General features: G+C 40.6%; 1 protein-coding gene across 2 annotated transcripts in view; it reads left to right on the top strand.

Annotated features, from left to right (window-relative positions):
* The window catches only part of SLCO5A1 (solute carrier organic anion transporter family member 5A1), a 77819-nt gene extending 54749 nt beyond the window's left edge, over positions 1 to 23070 (top strand). For both annotated transcript variants that reach the window (XM_072151760.1, XM_072151759.1), the window contains 5 exons: positions 4702 to 4900; positions 6530 to 6689; positions 9744 to 9985; positions 11235 to 11299; positions 14553 to 23070. In XM_072151760.1, coding sequence (XP_072007861.1) covers positions 4702 to 4900; positions 6530 to 6689; positions 9744 to 9985; positions 11235 to 11299; positions 14553 to 15019 — 1133 coding nt within the window. In that variant the 3' untranslated portion in view covers positions 15020 to 23070. The remainder of the gene's footprint in view (positions 1 to 4701; positions 4901 to 6529; positions 6690 to 9743; positions 9986 to 11234; positions 11300 to 14552) is intronic.
* Positions 23071 to 24088: the final 1018 nt, after the last annotated feature.

Below are 24088 nucleotides of genomic sequence, written 5' to 3'. Positions count from 1 at the left end.
ACCTTCAAAAATCTATAACTTTTTTATTTTTACATGTACAGAGCTTGTTTTCTGCGTAACAAGTTGAACTTCATAGTGATCGTATTTAATATTCCATGCCCTGTACTGGGAAGCGAGACAAAAATTCGAATTGCTGTGAAATTGGTGAAAAAAACGCATTTGCAACGTTTTCTTGCAGGGTTGGATTTTACGGATTTTTAATGCAGCAGCCAAGCCGGTCATTTAGTCCGAACACTAAACAAATGCCTCCAGTTTGTGCTAATCACTGCACTGGCTGCCTGTCTCTTTCCATGTTCACTTTAAAATAATAACCCTCATACACAAAGCTCTGAATAATGCTGCACCTCCCTATCTCTCTTCTCTCATCTCATTCTATCACCCTACCCGTACTCTTCGATCTGCTAGTGATATTAGATTAATCTCTACCTTAATTTGAACCTCTCATGCACGACTCCAGGACTTCTCCCGAGTTGCACCAATTCTCTGGAATGCCCTTCCCCGGACTCTCAGACTAACACCACCCTCCAAAGCTTCAAATGTGCGCTTATAACCCATCTCTTTAGACAAGCCTATCACACTCGCTAACTGCTTGAAATGTCAACTCTCCCTTTACTAATCCATCCTGTGTCCTATCTCCTGTCTGTTATCGGGGAAACACCAGACATATACCAAGCTCCAGGCTTTTCTGCATTCACTTTCACCTTGGACCCTGCAAATAAGATGGCGGCTGAAGGCTGGTCCAAGCAGCAGAATTCTTATTGTTCCCTGAACCATTATACAAGTTCTTTTACCTCTTGTGTCACCCCCTCATCCTCATAGACTGTAAGCTCTTGTGTCACCCCCTCATCCTCATAGTCTGTAAGCTCTTGTGTCACCCCCCTCATCCTCATAGACTGTAAGCTCTTGTGTCACCCCCCTCATCCTCATAGACTGTAAGCTCTTGTGAGCAGGGACCTCACTCCTATTGTTCCATATGACTGTTTGTTCTGTGTAATGTAATATTATATTTGTATACGACCCCTATGATTTGTAAAGCGCTACAGAATTTGGCGCTATATAAACAAAGATTATTATTATTATAATTACGGATTTCACTGTGCGCCCCAATTGACATGTCTACTTTATTCTTTGGGTCGGTACGATCACAGGGATACCAAATTTGTATAGATTTTAGCATTTTTTCATAAATTTACAAGAATTAAAACCTTCTGTACAAAAAACATTTTTTTTTATTTTACCATCTTCTGGCGCTAATAACTTTTTCATTCTTTGGAGCTGTAGGTGGAGTCATCTTTTGAGACTTTTGATGATGTTTTCAATGCGACAATTTTGATCACTTTTTATTGAATTTTTTATATTTTTCAAAATGGCAAAAAAGGGCCATTTTCGACTTTGGGTGTTATTTTCCGTTACGGGGTTAAACGCAGTGAAAAACGGATATCATATTTTGATGGGGCATTTTCGGACACGGAGATACCTAATGTGTTTATGATTTTTACTGTTTATTTATATCAGTTCTAGCTTTGCTGGCAGGGAAGGACAGGTTAACATGCGCGATCTGTGCTAGCACCTATCGCTGGTGTTACTGGTAAGTGTTTGCTGCAATATGCAGCAAAGACTTGCCGGCTACGGAGAGGGCTCAGCTCGTGAGCCCTCTCCATCCTCCCGCATCCGACGTGTGACGTACTAGTGACTCTCCTAAATTAAGGCCCCTTTCTTATAGATGTTGAGATGGCTGATAAAGTGGTAGATACACGCCCGCAATTATAGACACTTCAAAGCCAATTAAGGACTCAACCTGTGACGCCTTCTCTGCCTTCGAGTTGAAGTTTCTTAGGAAGAGAGTCTATTATGCACAATTGTAGTACAGGCCGTCCCAGGGTTACATACAAGATAGGTTACATAGATTTGTTCTTAAGTTGAATTTGTATGTAAGTATATTTTATAATTGTAGATCCAGACAAAAACATTTTTGCCCTTGTGACAATTGTAGTTTAAAATGTTGTTTGCTGTAATTGGACCAAGGATTCGCAATAAATCTTCATTACAGACACCTTATAGCTGATCATTGCAGTCTGGGACTAAAGTAAAGCTTTTAGAGAGCTTCACCAGAGGTCACAGTGGGCAGAGGGATCCGTCTTTAACTAGGGGTCATCTGTAAGTTGGGTGTTCTTAAGTAGGGGGCCGTCTGTATACTGGTAGACTACATGCTAAAGCAGCACAGGTTGTGAGCTAAACCACTTCCCTACACTGTACTAACGAGATATAACCACGTCAAAACAGCTCTGCCTACAGTTGGGAATTTGTTCCTTCTGGAATAGATATACTGGTTTGGTTTTAATCCCACATCATGTCATTAGGCTTCCAGAAAGTCGTGCTTGATTGTAAGGGAGCTGCCTCACAAGGTTGCAAATTAGGCATGGTGTTCCTTATTTCCTTACTTTTTGACAAGTTTTATTGTTATTATTTTTTTATAACTCTGAATAAATTGGTTTTAAACTAATGCAATAAAAAGAAGATTACAATATCAGTTGCCTTCCATCCCCCTGTTATTAAATCCTGGATAAATTTATAAATACAACTATATAATATAAGCCTCAAACTTTGACTACACAAATAATACGCTTTTAAATATAAAATAAATGTAGTATGTTTTCCATGACACATTTATGGTGTGGAAGAAAATGCATCTAACCTCAACCAGACCAGTCATCTGTTTCTCGATGAGTATATGAAGATTATAATAAATTCCTGGATCACTGACCCATCCCAGGAGCTCCACTACAGATAAGTTAAAATTCCATTTTTTAGAGAGGCCTCCAAATCCCTTTTAAATTAATTTAACTCATTAAGATCCGGGAATTGGATTTTGTGTTTGCTTAGGTGGTTGATTTTGGTAACTTTGAAAACTCAAGAGTTTGAAAACAAGTTAAAACAGATAAGAAAGAAGCAAAGCACCGCGTTCAATAGTATGTAGCAACAGCGGTGCGGATTACAAATAATCCTGTACAATCTTGCTTGTTTTGTGGTACACGCAATATGCACTGTACTGTACAAACTGCGGTACTGAGCCTCTTATGCTGCAGGGGTAGGTACAGAGAGGCGATTTTTTGGCACGCATTTTCCATTTGTCTCCGATTGATTTCTGTAGTGGATTCCACTAAAAATGGGGGGAACTCTGGTCACAATCCACACCAGAAAGCTGGACATAGGAATTTCGATGAAGATTTTCTGTCTGGTGAATGTGTGTACAGTCCTAGAAGTCTGGTGTACAGTCCTAGAAGAAAAATACTTGACCATTTATAATGAAACCATGAAATCGGCGCCACCACGACAGATCCCAATGACTTATAATGGGTTCTGTTATGGTTTCTGTTATTTTCACTGGATGACCAGCACAATATATAACTTTTCTTCTCACCAATGTCTTGCAATGGAATCAGTAGGCTGACATAGTGAATCATGTCCATTTACTTTATTTTATATTGGTGGGTCACTTTCTGTGTCTCTTGCTATAAACTAAAACTTACATTTGCCTTCTCGAGAGATACCTTTATAGGCAGGGCCGGCGTTAGGGGGGGGTGGCAAAGTGGGCATTTGCCCGGGGCCCCCTGTCTAACTATCTATCTATCTCTCATATCTATCTTCTATTCTCTATCTACCTATCTATGAGCTTTAGGCTAATTTTCATAGCTTTTGAAGCCTTTTTTTTTTAAATCAAGGGCATAAGAAGCTTAAAGAAGAGTGGATCCTACCAGAGGGGGCACACACTACCGTAGCATGTCAGTGTGCTTGGTTTACAATCCTTATCCTGGTGGTAGATGTCCCTTAAAAATGTGAATATGTTAGATATCACTAGTACTGAATTGGTTAATGACTTTGTTTGTGGGGGTCTGACACCTAGCTCCCCTATTCATCATCTGTTCCTAGCTGACCAGTGATATTAAAGGGGTTGTCCACTTTCATCAAATAATTGATATTGTTTATGCAATGAAAAGTTATACAATTTCAATTCCTCATGGTTTATTAGATCTTTGCTTGCTGTCATTCTAAAGGAAGCCTTATTGTTTACTTCCTGTTCGATCCATAGTCATGTGATGTAACACTGGTGCATAGCTCATTTTATAACAAACTATGTCACCTGACCAGGAAAGTAAACACTGAAGTTTCCTATAGGATGAAAGCAAGCAGAGATCTAGAAAACCATGAGGAATTGATACAGAAAGTATATTAAATATGTATACTGTTTCAGTACACAAACAATCTCAATTATTTGCTGACAGTAGATAACCCCTCTAAGGACATACTTTTAATTTAAAAATTGCTAAATGTAATTGTTCTGTTTTGTTCATTTTCTTTCATTTTTGTATTTGGTAAACCAAGCATCACCCTGATGTATCATTCAGCTTTTCTATTATTCATAAATGTTATACTTTTTCTCTGTAGCCATTAAAAATTGGGCTTTGTTTTAATCTAGCGGTTTTGGCACCTCTTTTGTGATTACTACAGAAATCTCACTGTGTTGCCTTGATTTAGGAACAATACGGCATTTAGCAGTAATTTTGCTGTAATTATATCCGCTATGTGTACCAGATATGTAGTGTAAGAACTGCACAAACATGTTGGAAATAAATGACTGCCATGTGAGCTTGAGTTAATGAGCAAACAATGATTGTATTGTTGTTTACTTTATCTTTTTAGGCTTGATCATTGTACCAAGTGCTGGTGTGGGCATTGTGCTTGGTGGTTACATCATCAAGAAACTGAAACTGAGTGCAAGGGAATCGGCAAAATTGGCCATGATCTGTAGCGGCGTCTCCTTGCTTTGCTTTTCCACTCTTTTCATTGTGGGATGTGAAAGTATCAATCTTGGAGGAATCAATATACCTTACACTACTGGGTAAGTATACAAGAAATTAAATTGTACTAGGAATCATTCATTGTGGTGACAGCCGCTGCTGACCACTTACACTGGCTAGTTTCCTAGATCATCTGCTTGACAGAGGTTGATGATAAAGAGACCCTGTCACCACATTTTTCACATATATAGCTAGTGACATTTTCCTAAAAATTGTTTCTCATAAAATCAATGTGGTTATATTACCTGACATACATCCAGATCAAGCAGCGAGTTGAAGGGGGCAACTCCTGCGCGGCCAAGTCCAGCGGCTCCTCCCCAAGCCCCATGCCTCCTTCTCACCATTCAGCACTTCATGTCATGTGAGCAGGGTGATGTCATCTAAGGTCCTTTACCCACAAACATTTGAAAAATCTACCCCAAATCACACAATGCCTCCATGGAGACATACTGTGATTTCATGTGATCATACATGGGGTAGATTTAGCAAATCTGCTAAAATTGCATGCCCCTTCAATACCCAATTTCAACTTTACAGGCCAGATTTCCTGATAAAATTGAAGGGTTGGTCTTTATGCAACAAATACATTTATAGGTGCCATGGTATTGTATCAATTGCAAGAGCTTGAGGTAGAGATAAGGAGTAGTATAGACCTGTCATTGTAGTCCATATAAAATTCCTTGCCTTGGTATGACACAGCACTACTTCTACAAATACTCATGAAGTGTAATATTAAGAATAATCTCTGTGTATTTGGTAGGGAAGTGCTAGACTTCCTCCATATCTGAGGCATTAATGGTTTCGTGAGTGCAGGTCTGTGGCCGGAGCACTCAGGGCTCTGACAACTTTAATCCTCCTTGCAGGATGATGTTACAGTCCTGACATTGCTCTTTACTTGTGGTCTCTCAAACCTATTTTGAACCAAGTAGCGTGGCCGTATAAATACATACCTCTGTATACATACATACCGGAACGCACTAAATTATCTATTGATTCCTCCATCTCATTAGCTAGAAATAAGAGACCAGTAAATGTAAGCCCTTGAATTGTCCTTTTTATGTTAGTGCTTTGATTTTTTTGAGGCTGACGGACAACCAATTTGGTCAGCAGAACATCACTGTGAGACTTCTCCTAAGTGAGGATAGCTGGGGGTGAGAGGGATGGCCGTGCATGGATGGATAACAGGTTATGATGTAAGAAAATCTCTTTTATAGAAAGGTTAGATTGAAGTAGATTAGATTGAGGAGTAATGAATCACGTAGGTTGTCATTTTAATCTGAATAACCAACTTCTTGTTTTATTTAAATTTTTATGGATGACCTAGCCTTAGGGTTAGCCTAAGCCTATCAGATCAGTGGTGGTTTGACACCCCCACTTTTTGGCAAATTGAGGAGGCAATGAATACTGTACCCTCTTGATAGGGACTGTGCTGTCACCTTTACTAGTTGTGTGTCCCAGTGTAGCACCCTGCCTGGTTTAAAGTCCTTTCCCTTCAATCGGTTGGGGTGGTAGATATCAGACCCTAACAATGTGTTATATGTATAAAACTGGGACTTGTTCCACCATTTCTGGAAGTTACTTAAGTTCTTAAATGTACTTTTTAATGCAATATGTAAAATAACTTTGCATCTATTCTCTATTTTACCCCCCTTTGCCTCCTTTCCGCGCAGTCCTACGCTAACCATGGCACACAGGAATCTAACAGGTGGCTGTAATGTTAACTGCGGCTGTAAAATTCATGAATACGAGCCAGTGTGTGGATCAGATGGAATTACATACTTCAATCCTTGTCTCGCTGGATGCATCAATGTGGGAAATCAAAGCATTGCTGTAAGTACAAAATGTGCGAAACTTGCTTGCCGACTGTCCGCATAGTGAAGACAGGAGCGTTATTATTATGCTTATGTGGCCAAGACTTTTTCACTCTTCTGCATTCATGATACAGTATATGACAAATAGTATGAAATGTACGTTCTAGAATTCTTTATCTTATGTGAAGTCTCGTCTGCACCAAAAAAAAAATTATGTGAACATCAGATTTTGCCTGAGATGAGTCAAGTTCTGAGGCTGGAGGGGGAGTCTCACTTCAGATACCCCTATCTTCAATCCTACAGTACTTAAAAACATGCTCTGATGCTTGAACCTGCCTTCAGATGCCCCTATCTTCAATCCTATAGTACCTAAAAACATGCTCTGATGCTTGAACCTGCCTTCAGATGCCCCTATCTTCAATCCTATAGTACCTAAAAACATGCTCTGATGCTTGAACCTGCCTTCAGATGCCCCTATCTTCAATCCTATAGTACCTAAAAACATGCGCTGATGCTTGAACCAGCATTAGAACAGAAGTGTTGTAAAAACATTAAAAAAAAACCCTAAATAGATGTCTGCATCTATAACGACCCAAGCTATACTGGCTCATTGCACTTTCCGAAAAAAGAAAGATGCAGCCCCCCCCCTTTTTCCCTCTGTAAACAACGTATGTGAAATGTAAAACATATATTGTACTATTGCTCTCCTATAATGGAGACTGGAAAGGAAATCCCCAATGCAGGTATGTACTGGCCCTTAGATATCTCATGTGGAGAACATGGTAATTAAGTATATATCCAAATTTTAAAAAAATAAACTAAAAGTCCTATTTTCCTCAAAAAGGCACAATATCTAATAGCAGCCCAAAACAATAAACCCTGTTCGTAATATACTATCTATCTGTCTATACATTTGAAAGTCAAGAGCAGCACAGCAGCCTAAGGGGGCAGTCACATGGCTTTCCACAGAATGATTGCATATGCATTTCTTTGACTACGCATGCAACAATAACCAGCACCCAGTGTCTTAAAGCGTTAACATGTGACCGCACCCTCAAAAGGATGGGTGTTAAGCCATATGGATCCTGACAAAAAAAACAGCTATATGATCCACAAAAAAGGCAGCACTCCAGGATTCAAAAACAGCAATTGGTGAACTTTGTTCCATGAAAAAGTGATACGTTTTGGATATAGTAACCTATAGTAAACTTGAGAAAGGTTACCGTAACCGAAACGTCGCATGGAATAAAGTTTACCAATTGCTTCTTTTAAACTCTAGAGAGCTGCCTATCTATCTATCTAAAGAAAAAAGAAAAAGTCTCAACGGCACTGCAGGTAAAGTAATGGTGGGTGCACGCACTAACGGGCCGGCTAAATTCCCACGGTAAGTAGAAAATTAGAAAAATAGGCGGCACACCAAAGTGGTGGAAATAAATCAAGTGGTTTTTATTCCCAAGCTGCTATGTTTCAGCCTCGTCCAAAGCCTTTCTCAAGCATCTATCTATCTATCTATCTATCCATCTATCCATCCTTACATAACATATCTATCTCTCTATCTACACTTATACAAACATTTACTTTTTATATTGTGAAAAAGTACTAAGAATTAGAACAAATCTATTACTGTATCGGTCCAATGTGTGTATTTCCCCAGCCAAAAATTGACAGTGTAGAAAACGGCACCTCTATAACGGGAACTACGTGGATACTGAAAGCGGTTCTGTCCAGATGATATATCAGTCTCCAAAGTGAGATGTGATCTCTGTGTGCAGGATACAGATTTATGGCACGCTGGCATTCCAGACTGTCAAATCCGAGCCAAGGCAACTTGATCAGCCTGTGAGCCAGCGAGTTATTGTCTCCCTATGTCTGAAGGTCGGGCTGCAGGCTTAGGAGAAATGCTTGTGTTCTGCTTGACTTCTTTTTCTTATGTGTCTGATTACTGAATTACTGTATACTATGTGTCAGAACGAGGCATGCCACTTTCCCATATCCAAATGATATATCCATAGTCAGTATCTGGTAGCTCTCCAAGTAGAATTTACATTGATTAGAACATCTACATTACAGCGGTTTCACATGTCGTAAAAGGTACATGAAATATGGCCCTTATTTCTCAGTCCAAATGCTGTGCCAGCACTCAGACTCCCAGCATCATAGTCATATATAATGCCAGGATTCTCAGCTTTACTGTGGGACTAGAAGACTATGAGATTGACAGTCCAGGGCCCCGAACAGTGTTTGGTCTGATAAACATGTCCTCTAGGTCATCTACAGCAGATTGGTGTGGGTACAACACTGAGTAGCCCTTCTTAACTGCTTATTCAGGAAGCCATTGGGAATGGAATACTTCACTAGTAACTTTTACTTGAATATTTTAGGACCACATTTATTTTAGCACCTAAGTATCAGACCTTTCCATTCTTAAACTTCATATGTATCTTTATATGGTCCAAACGGCTGACAGACTTTGTTAGGTAGCTGCCCTGGATATCTTAGTAATAATTATGTTTTTAGCCGCAGGACTGTGAAAAATGCATTTATATTCAATGATCTTTGCTTGACTTGCACTGGTGTGTACTATACCTACACTTAACACAGCACAGCATCTTCAATCTGAGCTACTGCTGTAATATTTAAACAGAAGCTGCTACAGCAAGAGGGGAGGGGATGCGTGCAGTAAGTGGAGTGCAGTGAAGAGATCTTACACAGCAGTACACCAGAGTGTTCCGGATGTAGCTATAACCCTGGAATATAAATGCACAGTCCTGCTGCTACTAATCTCACACAAAAAGTATAATTACACTCATCTCCAGGGCCAACACCTAACACTGTCTGCAATTTTGCATGGTCGAAACTGCTGACTGCTAGGGCAGTGTGCCAACATAGTCTAAGGTTTTTGTCTATCTAGTACTGGTAAATTATTCAGGGGTGTGTTAAAACCTGCCCCATGATTCTAAAAAAAAAAAAATATATATAACGCATGTCATTATTTTTCTTTATTTTACAGAATTGCAGTTTTTATCTTTTTCTAGTATTTACTGAAATAATGGTTTGTGTGCTTCTGTTAAAGGTCAAAAATTATACTGAATGTGGCTGCGTCCAGAGTCGGCAGGTTATCACGACACCTACAGTCGGTCAACGCAGCCAACTCCGAGTGGTCATTGTGAAGACATATCTGCATGAAAACGGCTATGCTGTATCGGGAAAGTGTGACCGCACCTGCAACACCCTCATTCCATTCCTGATATTCCTGTTCATTGTTACCCTTATCACAGCATGTGCACAACCCTCCGCCATCATAGTGACTCTCAGGTGAGGAGGAGATTGAAAGGTGATATTATCAAATTTTACCTCTGTTGACTAAGTTTTATTACAGAACTGTGAATTGCAGATTTTTGGGGAGGTTATTCCTATGTGTACTTTCCCATTCCTGAGAAGATTATCATTGTAATGTGACATTTAGTGTATATTATTCATGGATAAATGTGCTGCATATATCCAGTCACATACATAATCATTTCATGGAATGTTGCATTGAAAGAACCAAAATGAATTTCCATATATAACTGTGTGGCCTCCCCATCCCTTAGGATTAACGTCAATTATTAATTGGGTAGTCCAAGCGTTAACTCACAGACTCTCTAAAATGCCTGAAATCTGACATTTGGGATTGTATCTTCGGAGGCGCACACAGAGCCTTACTTTCAGTGACACATGATACAAGTCACATCGCCCGCAAACACATTACATTACAGTTCTGCATCATTTGTCTTGTCACCAGTGTACTGGACTGAACTCTCCTAAATACCACACTCTTTTACTTCATATAGTTGCAGCCTGAGGTGGGTTTAACATAGAATGTAACTTTGGATGCCCATATTCAGTGCGCCCCGGGCACTTGTGGCCGAGTGGCTCCAGTACAGGTGCAGCACATCATGTACGTGTGTGCCCCAGTAAATGGTGTTTGTTGCAATTATTGGACACCAAGGCCTATGCACACCTGAGATGAGTAGCAAGTAGTACATAGATAGGATGCTGGCCTACCAAAGGACCAGGACCAGGGGATGCTCTGGTGGGCACTGAACTCCTGATGAAGGCAACCTAGTTTAAAGGCTACTAGTTTCTATTTGTGGTATATGTAGCCCCCACTTACATTTTTTCTTTCCAATCATCCTCAGGCTGAGCCTTCATAGGGGTACGTTTATCATGAACTTGGCATACAAGCCCTGAAATAATAGGGAACTGCCAAGAATTGAGACTATTTCCCCCTCAAGCTACTTCCCTGCCAAGTGTGTGAAGGTCCGACACCCAAACGATGGAAGGCTACAGCGAAATTCTAGGCAGGACAGGGCCTGAGGTAGAATTGTAGGCCAGTGCAGCTTTTCACTGGATACATCAGGAGGTCGGAGTGCGCCAAGGGATGGGTTTCATTATATGTTGGTGCTTCATAGTGCTATATCAAGAGCTATGCACACCATGGATATGTTTTTGGTAAATATCTCTGAATTTCGGATGTGCTGGACAAACCCGTAACTGTTACCTTTTATATTTTCTTTTTTAGGTCAGTAGATGAAGGAGAGAGGCCATTTGCATTAGGAATGCAGTTTGTTTTATTGAGAACTCTTGGTAAGTATTACAGGTAGTATAAGACATTTGTAGATTTACATCTGTTACGGTTAAAAGAGCTCTGTAAGGCTGCATTCATATATTGTTATTTCCTTCAGTTGTCGGGATACTTCAGGATTCCCAGGGTATTCTTGCAACAGAGTGCAGCAGTGTGTCCTCATACTGTGTCCTCATACTGTGTCCTCACAAAGTGTCATCACACCGTGTCCTCATACTGTGTCCTCATACTGTGTCCTCACAAAGTGTCATCACACCGTGTCCTCACACCGTGTCCTCACAATGTGGGATACCTCCTCCTATTCAGCCCCGCTCCACCAAAAGAAGGAGCTTACATTGAAATCCGGCAGTAATATTCTGCAGAGGGGGTCAATGTATTACATCACTGAGAAAACATCTATAGTGTACACTCAGCAGAGGCCTGGGGTGGAGGCCATACAGTGACATCTGTCCCTTGTAGGCTACTAGGGTCTACGCTAAACGTATCCTTTTTTATGACAGTGGTATAAAAGGCTGCCTGTGTTGTTTGCTGAATGGGACAGTTTATGTGTATAGAGCTTTTGTGGCGTTCACACTGAATAGGTCTGGAAAACAAGATCTGAAACATACCCTAAGACTGTGCATACTGAAAGGACTGTCCCATGACTAGATAATGGATAGTAGCGCACATTTAAATGATAAGTTTTACAGAATTTTCCCCAACATAAAAAAGATATCAAAATCAGATCATGCTGCTTCAGATAGACCACTATGTACAATCTGCTCAGCTCCTTCTGCTCTATAACATGCTGCTTCAGATAGACCACTGTATACAATCTGCTCAGCTCCTTTTGCTCTGTAACATGCTGCTTCAGATAGACCACTATTTACAATCTGCTCAGCTCCTTCTGCTCTGTAAGATGATCCTGCAAATAGACCACTATGTACAATCTGCTCAGCACCTCCTTCCCAATAACATGCTACCTGCAGATAGGACACTATAAACCATTTGCTTAGCTTCTTCTGCTCTATAACATGCTGCCTACAGATAGGACACTATGTACAATCTACTTTTCTCCCCCTGCTCTATAATATTCTGAATGCATATAGGACACTATAAACAAACAGCTCTCAAACAGTCTCCTTATATTCCAACCGGTTACTCCTTCTTTAGTCCAAACGGTTTTCTTTATAACTGCAGCACTTAAATGCTTTTATACTTATAGTTTAAAACTAATTGGCCCTAAAATCTGGTATAACTTAATCACATTGATATTAGCATAACCATTACATAACCATAACAATTTCTATGTTAACCTTTTAAAAAATGTATAAGTTTTATGGAAATACATCAACAGTTTCCAAAATAATTATCACGTGTTCTGCCTTCTGTCCACTAGGAGGTGCTGTTGGGCTGTTGATGTGAGAATAAGCCTATTTTAACATGTAGATTCTGAGTGAGTCAGGCAATTGTGACATTTAGACAAAGAAGATGCGATTGTAAGAATATTTGGCTACAATATTACTAAATATTCTGCAGCATGAACAAAGTGCACCAAGAAAATGGTGTACACTTCCCGAGCAGCGCAGGGGGCACCAAATTAATGAAGACTGGGCGCCAGTTTTTGGGAAATTTAGGCCACTCTGCACACGCAACAGTACAGACTGCACTAGTTTTTATAAATGTGGACCAATGACTTCAGTGATTTTAGTAAGGCTCCGTGCACGCTGACTTCAAACTCCACAGTCTATGCAAGTCTGTGCGGGACATACACGGCACACTTTGGATTAATGGGTCTGATTTGGGTTTTTCTTTTGGCCCCACTCTCTCTGGCAGTCGGCCCCTAGCCATAGTATTGCCACCCAGTGGGTAAGTGGGCACGTTTTGCCAGCATATAGATTGAAGTCAAAAACTCCTTTCATCCTTATTCTAGACCAGTGGTGGCGAACCTATGGCACTCTTTCTGTGGGCACCCAGGCCTTCACCCCAATTTAGTTTGCCAGATAGGACTCAAGACTTTCCCCTGTGATCCAATACAGCCCAGGCCTTGCCATGCTCAGTGCTATTTTAAAGCAACATCCTTGGCTGCCAGGACTACAGGAGGAGCAAGAAGGTGTGGATAGAGATGGATTATCGCTGGACCTCATGCTCTGGGTCCCCTGATCCTTCCTCTTCAGGGGACCCTGGCGGGAAGCTACAATCCAAATTTCTCCATCATCTTTCTATTGTATTGGTGAATTCAGGACGCTAATACAATTAAAACCTGTAATACAGCAGGTTCCAATAAGTTACTGCTTAAATTGTCATGTTGGCACTTCGCGACATATAAGTGGGTTTTGGTTGTAACTTGGGCACACTGTCTCCAAAAGGTTCGCCATCACTGTTCTAGACCATCAGGTGAGGGGGGATTAGAAATAGTGAGGGCTGCAGCGGTAATCCCACTGCCATTCCACAAGTATCAGAAATCGACCGCAATTGTTTGGATTCTGATATGTATAAATGCGATTTTGACATTGTGAAGGTTGATCTCTGCACCATGATGATCAGAAATAAATGTCACTTATTTACTGCAGATTGATGGGTTTTTTTATGTTTGTATGGGATTGTCATAAATCTCATATACTATAAAGCTACTGTATTACGCAGGGGATAGCTTGGTTCTGGATAGTTTCTGGTTGTCAGCATTTGGGGCGGACATTCCAGCGGGCACATGCTGCAAGTGTGATCCGAGTTGGATGCATCACACTTGGTAGTGTGTAAGGAACCTTATTCATACATACAAGCCAGGGTGCACACTTTGGGGGACATTTATCAGGGCTTGTACATCAGATTTCTGGCGTACAAGCTCTGAAACAATCACAATTCCTGGCAGGTTGCCAGAAATTACAATTATTTCTAGTTTGTGTGAAGGGGGTGTGCAAGGTGGTAAAGTGGGTGGCACTCCAGCATAAGCCTGCAACCAATCACTGGTAATAGCCTAATTCTATCTAGAAATATTTACCCACACAGCCAGACACCAGATACATCAGGAGGCCGGAGCCTACTAATATATATGGTGTGACAGAGAGGGTGGGCTTACATCATACGTGGCCGCCCAATGCACTAGTGTATGATAATAATTGGGCATAATACATAGGAATTATGTGAACTAGATCCTTGTAAGCAGCTGTACATATCCCCGTGATTACTTTGGCCGTGTACATTGATTTCGCAGGTCATTTATTGTGTGACAAGGCGGCGATTACTGAATGTTCCCATGTTTCTTTGTTGTTGCAGCTTACATTCCTACCCCAATTTACTTTGGGGCTGTTATCGATACTACTTGCATGCTTTGGCAACAAGACTGCGGCATCCAAGGATCCTGCTGGGAATACAACGTGACATCATTTCGTTTTGTTTATTTTGGACTGGCAGCTGGTCTGAAATTCTTAGGATTCATTTTTATATTTTTGGCCTGGTATTCCATAAAACACAAAGAAGATCAGTTGCAGAGGCGAAGGTGGCGTTCGTCCCCAATAAGCACAGTCAGTGAGATGATCGGCAACACTCGAGCAGAGCCAAATTATGCACGAACCAGATCCTGTCCTGCCTTTGGCGCCAAGGAGGACACAAATGATGATGGGAATACGGACAAAGCAATGCAACACTTAGCACAAACCTACCCTGGGCCTTTCCTGGAAGCAATAAATTCATCCTTTGAGAATTCTCAAGAAGAGACCCAAGCTGACACAGAAACAGGATAATCCAATATCAAACACTGTTGTCTAGGTTCAATATGGCGTCTTGTGCAACATGTGCCTTTCACTGAACTGCGAGCATATGACATACGTGAAATCACCTTTTAATCTGCAGCTACAGGGTTATTGAGGGCTGGTTACCTCAACTGCTGTTTTACCCACTACACTCCAGTTGTGGGGTATTTTTTAATTGTTAGTGATAATTCTTTGCCCTAAGCCCTTACACTTCACTTCGGGCACAGATTTTACAATAATCATGAAGAATGAATGAATGGGCATGAAACAATACACCTTGGTCCTCATGGATCGACTATGGAAATGGTGTACTTGGAAGGCACTTGGGGACTATAGCAATGATTGAGATGGGCCCCCGCTCTGGGTATGTGATTGTTGGCAGATCTCCCTCCATTTACTTACCATGATCATTGGGCAAATAACAATGCCGGTCCTCCTGAGATGCACAAGTTATGGCGACCCAATAGTAAAAAGGATAGGACTGCTAGACTTTCGCTCTCTAAAGATCCATAAGCAGACAGTTACTCTGCCATTCCTTAGTTGTCCTTTCTTTGAGCTACGGAGGTTGAACAATATGATAGCTAATCAGTTGGCCAACAGCTGTTTCTCACTATCCCTCCATACACATGCAAGCTCGGATTTACCATGCCTGCTTGTACTTAAAATAAAGAGAGGCAAAGTTTGCTTCCAGATGCATCTGATTTGGACATGACGAACCTGGCACAACCCCGCTTTCCATCATCTGTCGGAGACAGCTGATCCTTTGCTCCTATTTTTATGGGAAACTTTGAGGGTCAGTCAAACATACCACTAGCATCTGGGGCATGCCTCGGCCCAATCGCATAAACATTTACAGGCGTGTGATCGGTAACCAGCACCCAGTATTGTGCATTGTTTTAATCATAGTCATTGGGTACTGGTTACCGAGCACATGCATTTCACTGGAAACGCATTTACGACTAGGCTGAGGCCCACCCGCCGGAAGCTGGCGTTGCATTTGTTAACACAATTCTAGTGGCATGTATGACTGCACCCTAAGATCTAGAACAAAAGACAGCATGTAACTGTGTCTGAGCACTTCCTGTAGCCTGTTTCATATCCTGATCTTAATATTTAGGAGTGATTCTTCTTTTTGTTCAGGGAGCATTTTATTAATGATAAAGTGTACAAATGAATCCTGCCGATGTCTGCAAATTGTGACGGGAACTACACAGGCTGGCATTGTAGGCTGTCTTCATGAGATTTTGAAGAATCTTGGGTTGCTTAAAAAAACAAAACTTTATCTTAGACTGGAGTAGAAAACTTTGCCTCCCTAAATGCTGCGTTTCTTGTGTAACTCTTTATTGGTACCAGTTTCAAAAAGTGTGGGGTTGTGGTCTTTCTAGTCCATAGTAAGGTCCTCCCACACACAGTAGACCACTGTTGGCCAACAGCTTTCTCTCCCGACTTCCACAATCGGCACAGCTGATATGGAAAGTGATGCAACAAATGCATGTGCAATTAATGGAGACCCCCTCCGGCTGTGGGTTATTTCCGGAAAAGCAAACGGATCGGGTAGTTGACTTGCCCAATCATCATTGCCCCCGATACCATTAGGTATGTCATTAAGGGAAAGTTACTTTTTTTTTTTTAGAAGCAGATGAAATTGGTGGCTTTGGATGGTTCTCTTCTTATGTGTATGTGGGGGGTTTTAGTTTTTTTCAATTTCTTGAGTGGAGATTTCTAACGGTATGTGTGTTGTAAGATTATCTGTCATAAAAGTTCCGTTATCTGCTGGAAACACTACTGTGAGGTACGCTTTAAAGCACAACTAAATGCGTCTAAACTATGCAACTACTTTGGATCAAATTGCATTGTAAGCATGGCCGAAAACATGGGAGAACATGCAAGCCATACTTGAGCTACCTACCTACCACAGTGATATCCAACTGCAAACGTTAAGCTATGGGCATTGATATGTGAACCGTAGACCATAGTGTTTGGCATGTACATATTATCTCCTGATCAGCCTAGTTAGTACTTGAAATTAGTTTCATGAAATTATTTCAGATTTTTTTTTCCAGTGCGTAGGAAGAAGAGGTTTTGTTTTCAGTTTGGTCAATTTTCTAGTCAATGTGTAAATTTATTTTGTGGATTTGTAGGTAGATTATTGGTTATTTCTATAACTGTGTTTAGAATATATTATACTAATATATTACTTGGTTTGTAGGATAGAAAATATTGTCAGAAGGCACTTTGTGGGTTGGAGCTAAAAAATATCTACAGTATGTATCAGAAAAATGAAAAAAAAAACCCCACACATTTCAAACGTCAGTATTTTTTCAGTCATATGCATTTGTTTTCTGTGGCATAACCAGAAATGGGCCAGTAAAAGTTAAAATTGTTCTATTACAACTCATCTCTGTATAGTATCCACACCTGGTTTTGACTAAAAAACAATGATGCAACCCAATTACATGTGGATAAGGCCTAAAACCCGATATTAAAAAAAACGTGTTTGGGTTGACACAATCTGTGTACTTGTGAGAGTTAGGCCCCTTTCACACTTCCGTTTTTCACGCACGTTTTCTATGCGTGCTTTTGACGCGCAGAACTTGCATTGCACTCTGACCCATTGTAATCAATGGTCTTTTCAGACTTACATTTTTTTTCACGCACACACGCGCGTTTTTTTTAACGCACGTTTAAATCTCGACATGCTCTACTTTTGCAAGTCACGCGCGTGAAAAACGCACCATACAAGTCTATGGAGATGCATCAAAAACGCATTGCACTCTGAGACACTTGCAAGAGCAATGCAAGTGCAATGCGTTTTTCACGCATCAATTGCCATAGAAAAGATAGAGCTCAGCCCTGAGTCCATTTCACGCGCATTTTCTGCGACACTGAACAAACTCTGACTGAAAACTGATTGCACTCTGATGCAAAATGTGCGTTTTTCACTGACCAAACCCTGATCGCACCCTGATCAGACTCTGACGTGATCTGCAACACAAGTGTGGAAGGGGCCTTACCGGACTGATCTCCGAATCACTGACTTGAACTCAGCAGGTCAGTTCCTATCAGCGACTCTAGATCTGGTGCAGGGACACAGAGCACGTCCGACCAAACTCATTGGGGCACATTTACTTATCCGTCCCATCGCGATCTCCGCTGTGCGTTGTCTGACAAGGATTCAGAGCTGCCGCGATTCACCAACATTGTGCATCAAATTTCCTGCATGTGTCGCTTCCCCCGCTGAGATCCGCCGGAGTTCACCTTCTTCTTCCCAGTGCATGCGAGTGCTGATCTTGCGAAACAATTTGCTTTTTAAAGTCCGCGGTTTGTCCAAATCATTCGGGTTGTCCGACGTCCATGCCCCCGATTTGTGTCGCATGCCAGCCAGCGCCGATGCGACACAATCCGATCGCGTGCGCGAAAAACCCGGGGCAATTCAGCGCAAAACAAAAAAAACCTGTGAAACCCGATGAAAATGTGTCCGACAGACCCTTAGTAAATGTGCCCCATTGTTGGTATTGGGCTTTAGGCAGCATATTCATTCTGTCATATATTACGCAATGGTAGATCATTCGACAAACTGCATTGTAGTCATGTATAATGCTGTAACCCACTGCTAGGACATGAGAAATACAGTCCAGTACCGGCAACATAATTACTGTATGGCACAGTAGTCCCATAGAGAGGCAGTGAGTCCAATGATGCAAAGGGCATAGGAAACATGGTCAACATTTTGTATGTATTTTACAGTCAGTCTAAAGCTAGCTTTATCTAGCCTGGTTTACTCGAAATCCTGGGTATCGGTCTGACTGTCAAGTAACCTAGACCTACACCTTTTCCCTTCATATGGTTCTTATATGTGAAATAGCATCCTTGGTGTAGGTTTACACCCAAAATAAATACACAATTACCTTTTATGGCAAATTGTGCAAATTGGGTTTTGTCGTGGAAACCATTTTCCCTAACAGGTCTGTTTCTGGATTTTTCAAATTTTATGAACTCTGCTGTTAATGTAATATACTGAAATTTTTCTTTAGACATTTCAGCAAAAAAAAAAATCAACCTATTCTGCATTCCTTAATAATCTCCCTTAAATTGACCGTTATTTAGTGTCACTATCAAACCTCAACCGGCACCTGACTAAAGTTTCAGCCACTAGTATTACATTGGACGTGTATGAGATTTCCGTTTTCTTCCTTACCAACGAGTAACTCTTTAGCACGTCTACGATCTTATATGTGTGAGTACATATTGGTGAGTCAGTCAGCATAACTGAAATAGAGTACAATGTTACATTGAATTTTAATTAATTGTATAGTATAATTTTATCCATAGAATATACAGCACCTCCATCATGCCATTCCAAAAATTCTTGCCTTCAGTAATTTACTTTGGCTGCCCATTACCAAATTTTTTTACTCCAATTCCACATACTAGGTCACCACAGGGTGCTCTTCTGGAGAGCTGCAGCAGATCTATGCAATATAGTCATAATAAGATTACATGCCCATTACAGATGAGCGGGACATGAGCGCATCGGGTTCCGTTGCTCCCTTGCGACCTGGACATATTGATGGATTCACAGCCGAACAGTCAATCGGGCAGATTGATGTCCATACCAACTTGCCATGGCTATGATTGGCCAGAGGTGTCCCCTAGGTATCCCACAGCCATATTTAGCTGGCTAGGGGCGGAATGTGCCAGATTGCGTGTTCAGCTGGCATTATGTCCATGTCGCGTGGGACGCACCCGAAAGGAACCTTCGGGTCCGCTCATCTGTAATGGCCTTATGCTTTTTTAAAAATTTCTATTTAAACTAATGCATGTCGGGGGAAAAACAAGTAGATCTGTCATATGCTGACATTTGGAACTATACTGGTTATAAGTTATCCATTTTAATGAAATAAAAATCAGATGCGGTTTTGTTACAGAACTGAATATGTAATTAAAATAATTTTTTGTCCGTATTTGGTAAATATTCAAGCATACCACAAATTCATCTCATTCTGTCTTCTTTGTACTCTCAATTTAGTAAAACTGAATCAAAAGTGTGAACAGAGACCGAAACGCACTTAAAGTGTTAGCTAAAGCAGCTGAACACACGTGACCTGCTGTCTCACCATCATGGTGCCAATGAGCTGTACTGGAAGCGCAGTCTAATACGCCTTTTCTTTCCCAGATCATTTACAACTTTGATAGACTTGCATTCTTATAGAAATTCAGGATTGATAATCTATCCTTTACATTGTCATTGCCCTGATATATTGGAATATACTTTTAGGGGAAGCTTTTTCTCGACGCAAAATCGAACAGTGCAGAGTTAGACCTCATGCACATGATCATACATTTTGCGGCCGTGAGCTAGCCGCAAAAACGGCATCTAGTCCACAGTTGCTATGGAGGTGTATTGTGCGCGGATACAGTTCCATGGGCTCACCGGGTCTCCCTGCACTGTGACTGAACTGCAAGAGATTGAGCAGGCCCTATCCCTGCCTGTACTGTAGTGCAGCCGCTCTGCTTCCTATATAGAGAAAGGGTTGAGGAGTGCTCACCCCCTCCTTCTCCACCCGGCCGAAATCAGGCCACAAACTCAAAAATTACAAAACAATTCTGCCACAGACAGCTTGATAGATCTGCCCATAATAGCTAGTCTTTGATCAGGTCAGGATTACGTAAGAATGTTAGGGTGTGCAGCGGTTGATGGAAAATACCTTGAAATGTATAAATCAATTAAGTGACCTTTCCGTATGGGTCACAACCCCGAACTTATAACACCCCGATCTTGATTGAGTCACAACCCCCAACTAATAACACCCCGATCTAGTCAGGATAAGAGAGGAACACAGTTATATACCAAGAGATTATCCAGAATATTATAGTATTTACTAAAAGAGATAAGGACAGCAGACATCTTTGGTCTTCATACCTCTAAATTAATATTAAAGCATTTTAAGAATACTATATTAATATATATTAAAGGTGTATCATAGGACTAAGGGTGTCTTGAAGAGGGAATACTTAAAATGTCTTGGTTCTAATGCAATATCTTAACCTGCCTTGCCTACAACAACTATTCTGTATGGGGAAAGATAACGTACGGGCCCTTGAAGCTCCTTGGCCTTGTACCTTCAAAAGTCACGTTTCTTGTTCGTCGGGTCCCCCCTCTCCCTAATCATGAAAGGTTCCTCTTTCCAGATCTTAAAAATCCCTGTACTCTGTTCCCCTTTATATTATACAGTCTACTTTGGTCTAAGTTAAGAGCTTTCGGCTCATAGTCACACGTTGGTAACAAACCACCATCACTTTACACTTGCAGTGCTAACACATGGGAGTTTATCACTTTTCCCATTACTGGCAAGTAGATGTGAGGAGCATTGACAAAAAGGAAAGGGGAATGCAACAAGAAAAAAATCAGTATTGAGCTCTGTATTTTACTTTTCAAAGGAGACTGTAGAAAAATTGTTCTTACCCCCCCCCCCCAAAAAAAAAGTGCAGTTCTTCTACGATCTTTTTACTCCAGTAGTTTAATAGTATAAATTCACTTTGCTGCTTATAATTGAACAGGGCACCGCAATGCAATAATATGTAGTGTACCATGTAATCCGAATAAACATTGTAAGAACAAGCATGGTTACTTGGGAATGTTGCATGACAATAAATAGATTGCACTCATTTATCAGTTAGGTTGAAATCATTGTATCTATGAACTAGATGTAAGTTTAGGAGATAGCGTGTATTACTGTATTCTGTAGTATTTCTCATGTTCCAGTATTAAGAAGTTGCAAGTGAGTTTTTTTTGTAATAAAAATATTTTAGACAACTATCACTCTTCTTCTGAAGACATTTCCTACATAAGGGAAAATAACCAAATGTGAGTATATTTATATAGTCTATAGCCTAATATGATGTAGAAATTGAATGAATTGTGCAATAGCCCGTCGTCTATGTATAGGAAAAGCCCATCTGCTACACGGATGACATTAGAAGCTGATGACATTGGTGATTTCTTGGGTTAAGCGGGAATATCCTTCTGCCGTAAGGAGGTTGTACTGTAAACTGTGTCATCTGGAGGTAAATACCTAGAGGGGTTTTCCCAGAATCAACTTTATTGACCTGACTTTTGTAAGGGTCACGTCGGCAATGGTTCTGGGGAGTGAAACCCCCCACTGATAATGAGATAAAATGGGACCCAGTGTGAATATATATATATAATGGAGATATATACACTCACTAGTCCACAGAGATGAAAACTTATTGAATGAACACGACCCCAAAAATCAGGCATGGAATTCCCATTATTTTGGATAGAAATGTGACTGCTCATGCATGGCGATCGGAGCGGTTTATTAGCTACTGTACATCAGAAGGAGGCTCAGTTGTTAGACCCCTATTACATGTCTAAACGCCATACAACTAAAACTTTTATGGCTAAACTAAAGTAACAAAGCCAAGGTGGGTTCACATCAGCGTTTTGATTTTGTTAACTTAAGAAAAAGGGTAACAAATCTATCGTATCTATAAAAAGTTTCAGCTACTTTAGGTAATTTTTATAAAATCTCCAGCTGTTCTCACCCATTTGTTTTGATGTAATAGCCGTTAAATTCTGTGTAAGAGACGGATATGGATATTTATTGGTATCTGTTATTTCTATATTATTTCTTGTGTTTAGAAAAGACTTTTTCAGTTTAAAGGGGTTTTAAGTTAGGCCCTATTCACAGCCTAACTTGCTGCTCAGTGGGGGTCTCGGTGACCCAGTACGGCGCACTGCAATCTCAGTCAGCTCCAGAGAGTGGGAACGGGGAAGACCAGCCATGCGCGATCAGCTGCCCCGATCACCCCGGGGAGCGACGACAGGTCCAGCGGCTGTACTTCGGACCCCCCTGTTCTTGTGATCTTGTGATCTTTCACCGAGACCTCCACCGATCAGCAAGTTAGGCCCTTACATGTGGATAGGGCTAACTTGTATCATGGGAAAACCTCCTTTAATTTAGCTTCCAATAATAAAGTTCCTTGAGAGAATTTGATTATCAGATTTTTTTTTTTTTTTTATAAAATAAAAAGCTCCTATATTGTTTTGTCAATCTTCCACACATTTTTTGTTGGCTTAAAGGCTAAGGGTAATGCTTAAAGGTAACAATAGCCCTGACTCCATTGCTAACCCTTGCAAAACAATTTGTGGAAAATTAACGTAAACGTGATATGACCATATCAGTTCAGACCAAACTCCTTTAAAAGGACCTGTAAGCTATTCTGATGTGTGTATGTATTAATACATAGGTGTATTTTCTGTAAAATAACTACTCAGTAGCAATATGAGGATACTACAATAAAATATACTCCTATAAATGTATGATTTAATTGACATAGGGGGTGTGTTGCTATACAGTCTGACAACACCCAGTTGTCAATTTATTCATCCATTGTTAGAAGTAATAACACGAAAAGTTGATCCAGAATTTTTATCTAATGCTGAATACATTTGGTTTTCTAAAACTGACACATCAGGAGAGGCAGAAGCTAAAATAATGAACCGGTTGTTGGTAATACAAGACAAAAAGTCATCTCTAATGGGAGATGCCCTATATGTTGAACCCCCTCCTTTTTGCCTCTATATATACATAGGGGGTTATTTATCATCTGGTCAGTTCCTTGGGACAGTTGTTTTTTCAAAATGTCTCAAAACCCATAAAAAGTCCCAGCACATAAACCAGTGGGGCTGGAGTAACTATGAGATTTTGCAAAAGTCTGAAGTCACGGATCTGGTTTTGCACAGTGTTGCATGGCGATGCACTAGCAGTAGTTCTATGTTTACTGCAGATTAGAGAAGAAAGAGAAGAAAATAGTCCTGAGAGACTTTTTAGTAGTGAAAAGTATCAAAAATCCTCAATGAAACTACTTTGAGACTTTTTTACGCCAAAAAAGCCCAGGAAAACCAATGATAAATACAGTACCCCCCTTAGTGTTCTGTAATAAGGCTGGAGTTGGACATCCTTATATTGTCAGAAGGTTTTGACCTGTTAAAATATTACTCTTCTTTCTTTAACTTACATCACAATAGTATTA

Source organism: Engystomops pustulosus, chromosome 5, assembly GCF_040894005.1.
Source record: "Engystomops pustulosus chromosome 5, aEngPut4.maternal, whole genome shotgun sequence".
NCBI classification, from domain to species: Eukaryota; Metazoa; Chordata; class Amphibia; order Anura; family Leptodactylidae; genus Engystomops; species Engystomops pustulosus.
The sequence above is the reverse complement of the archived record's forward strand: the minus strand, read 5'-3'. Positions and strand labels throughout refer to the sequence as shown.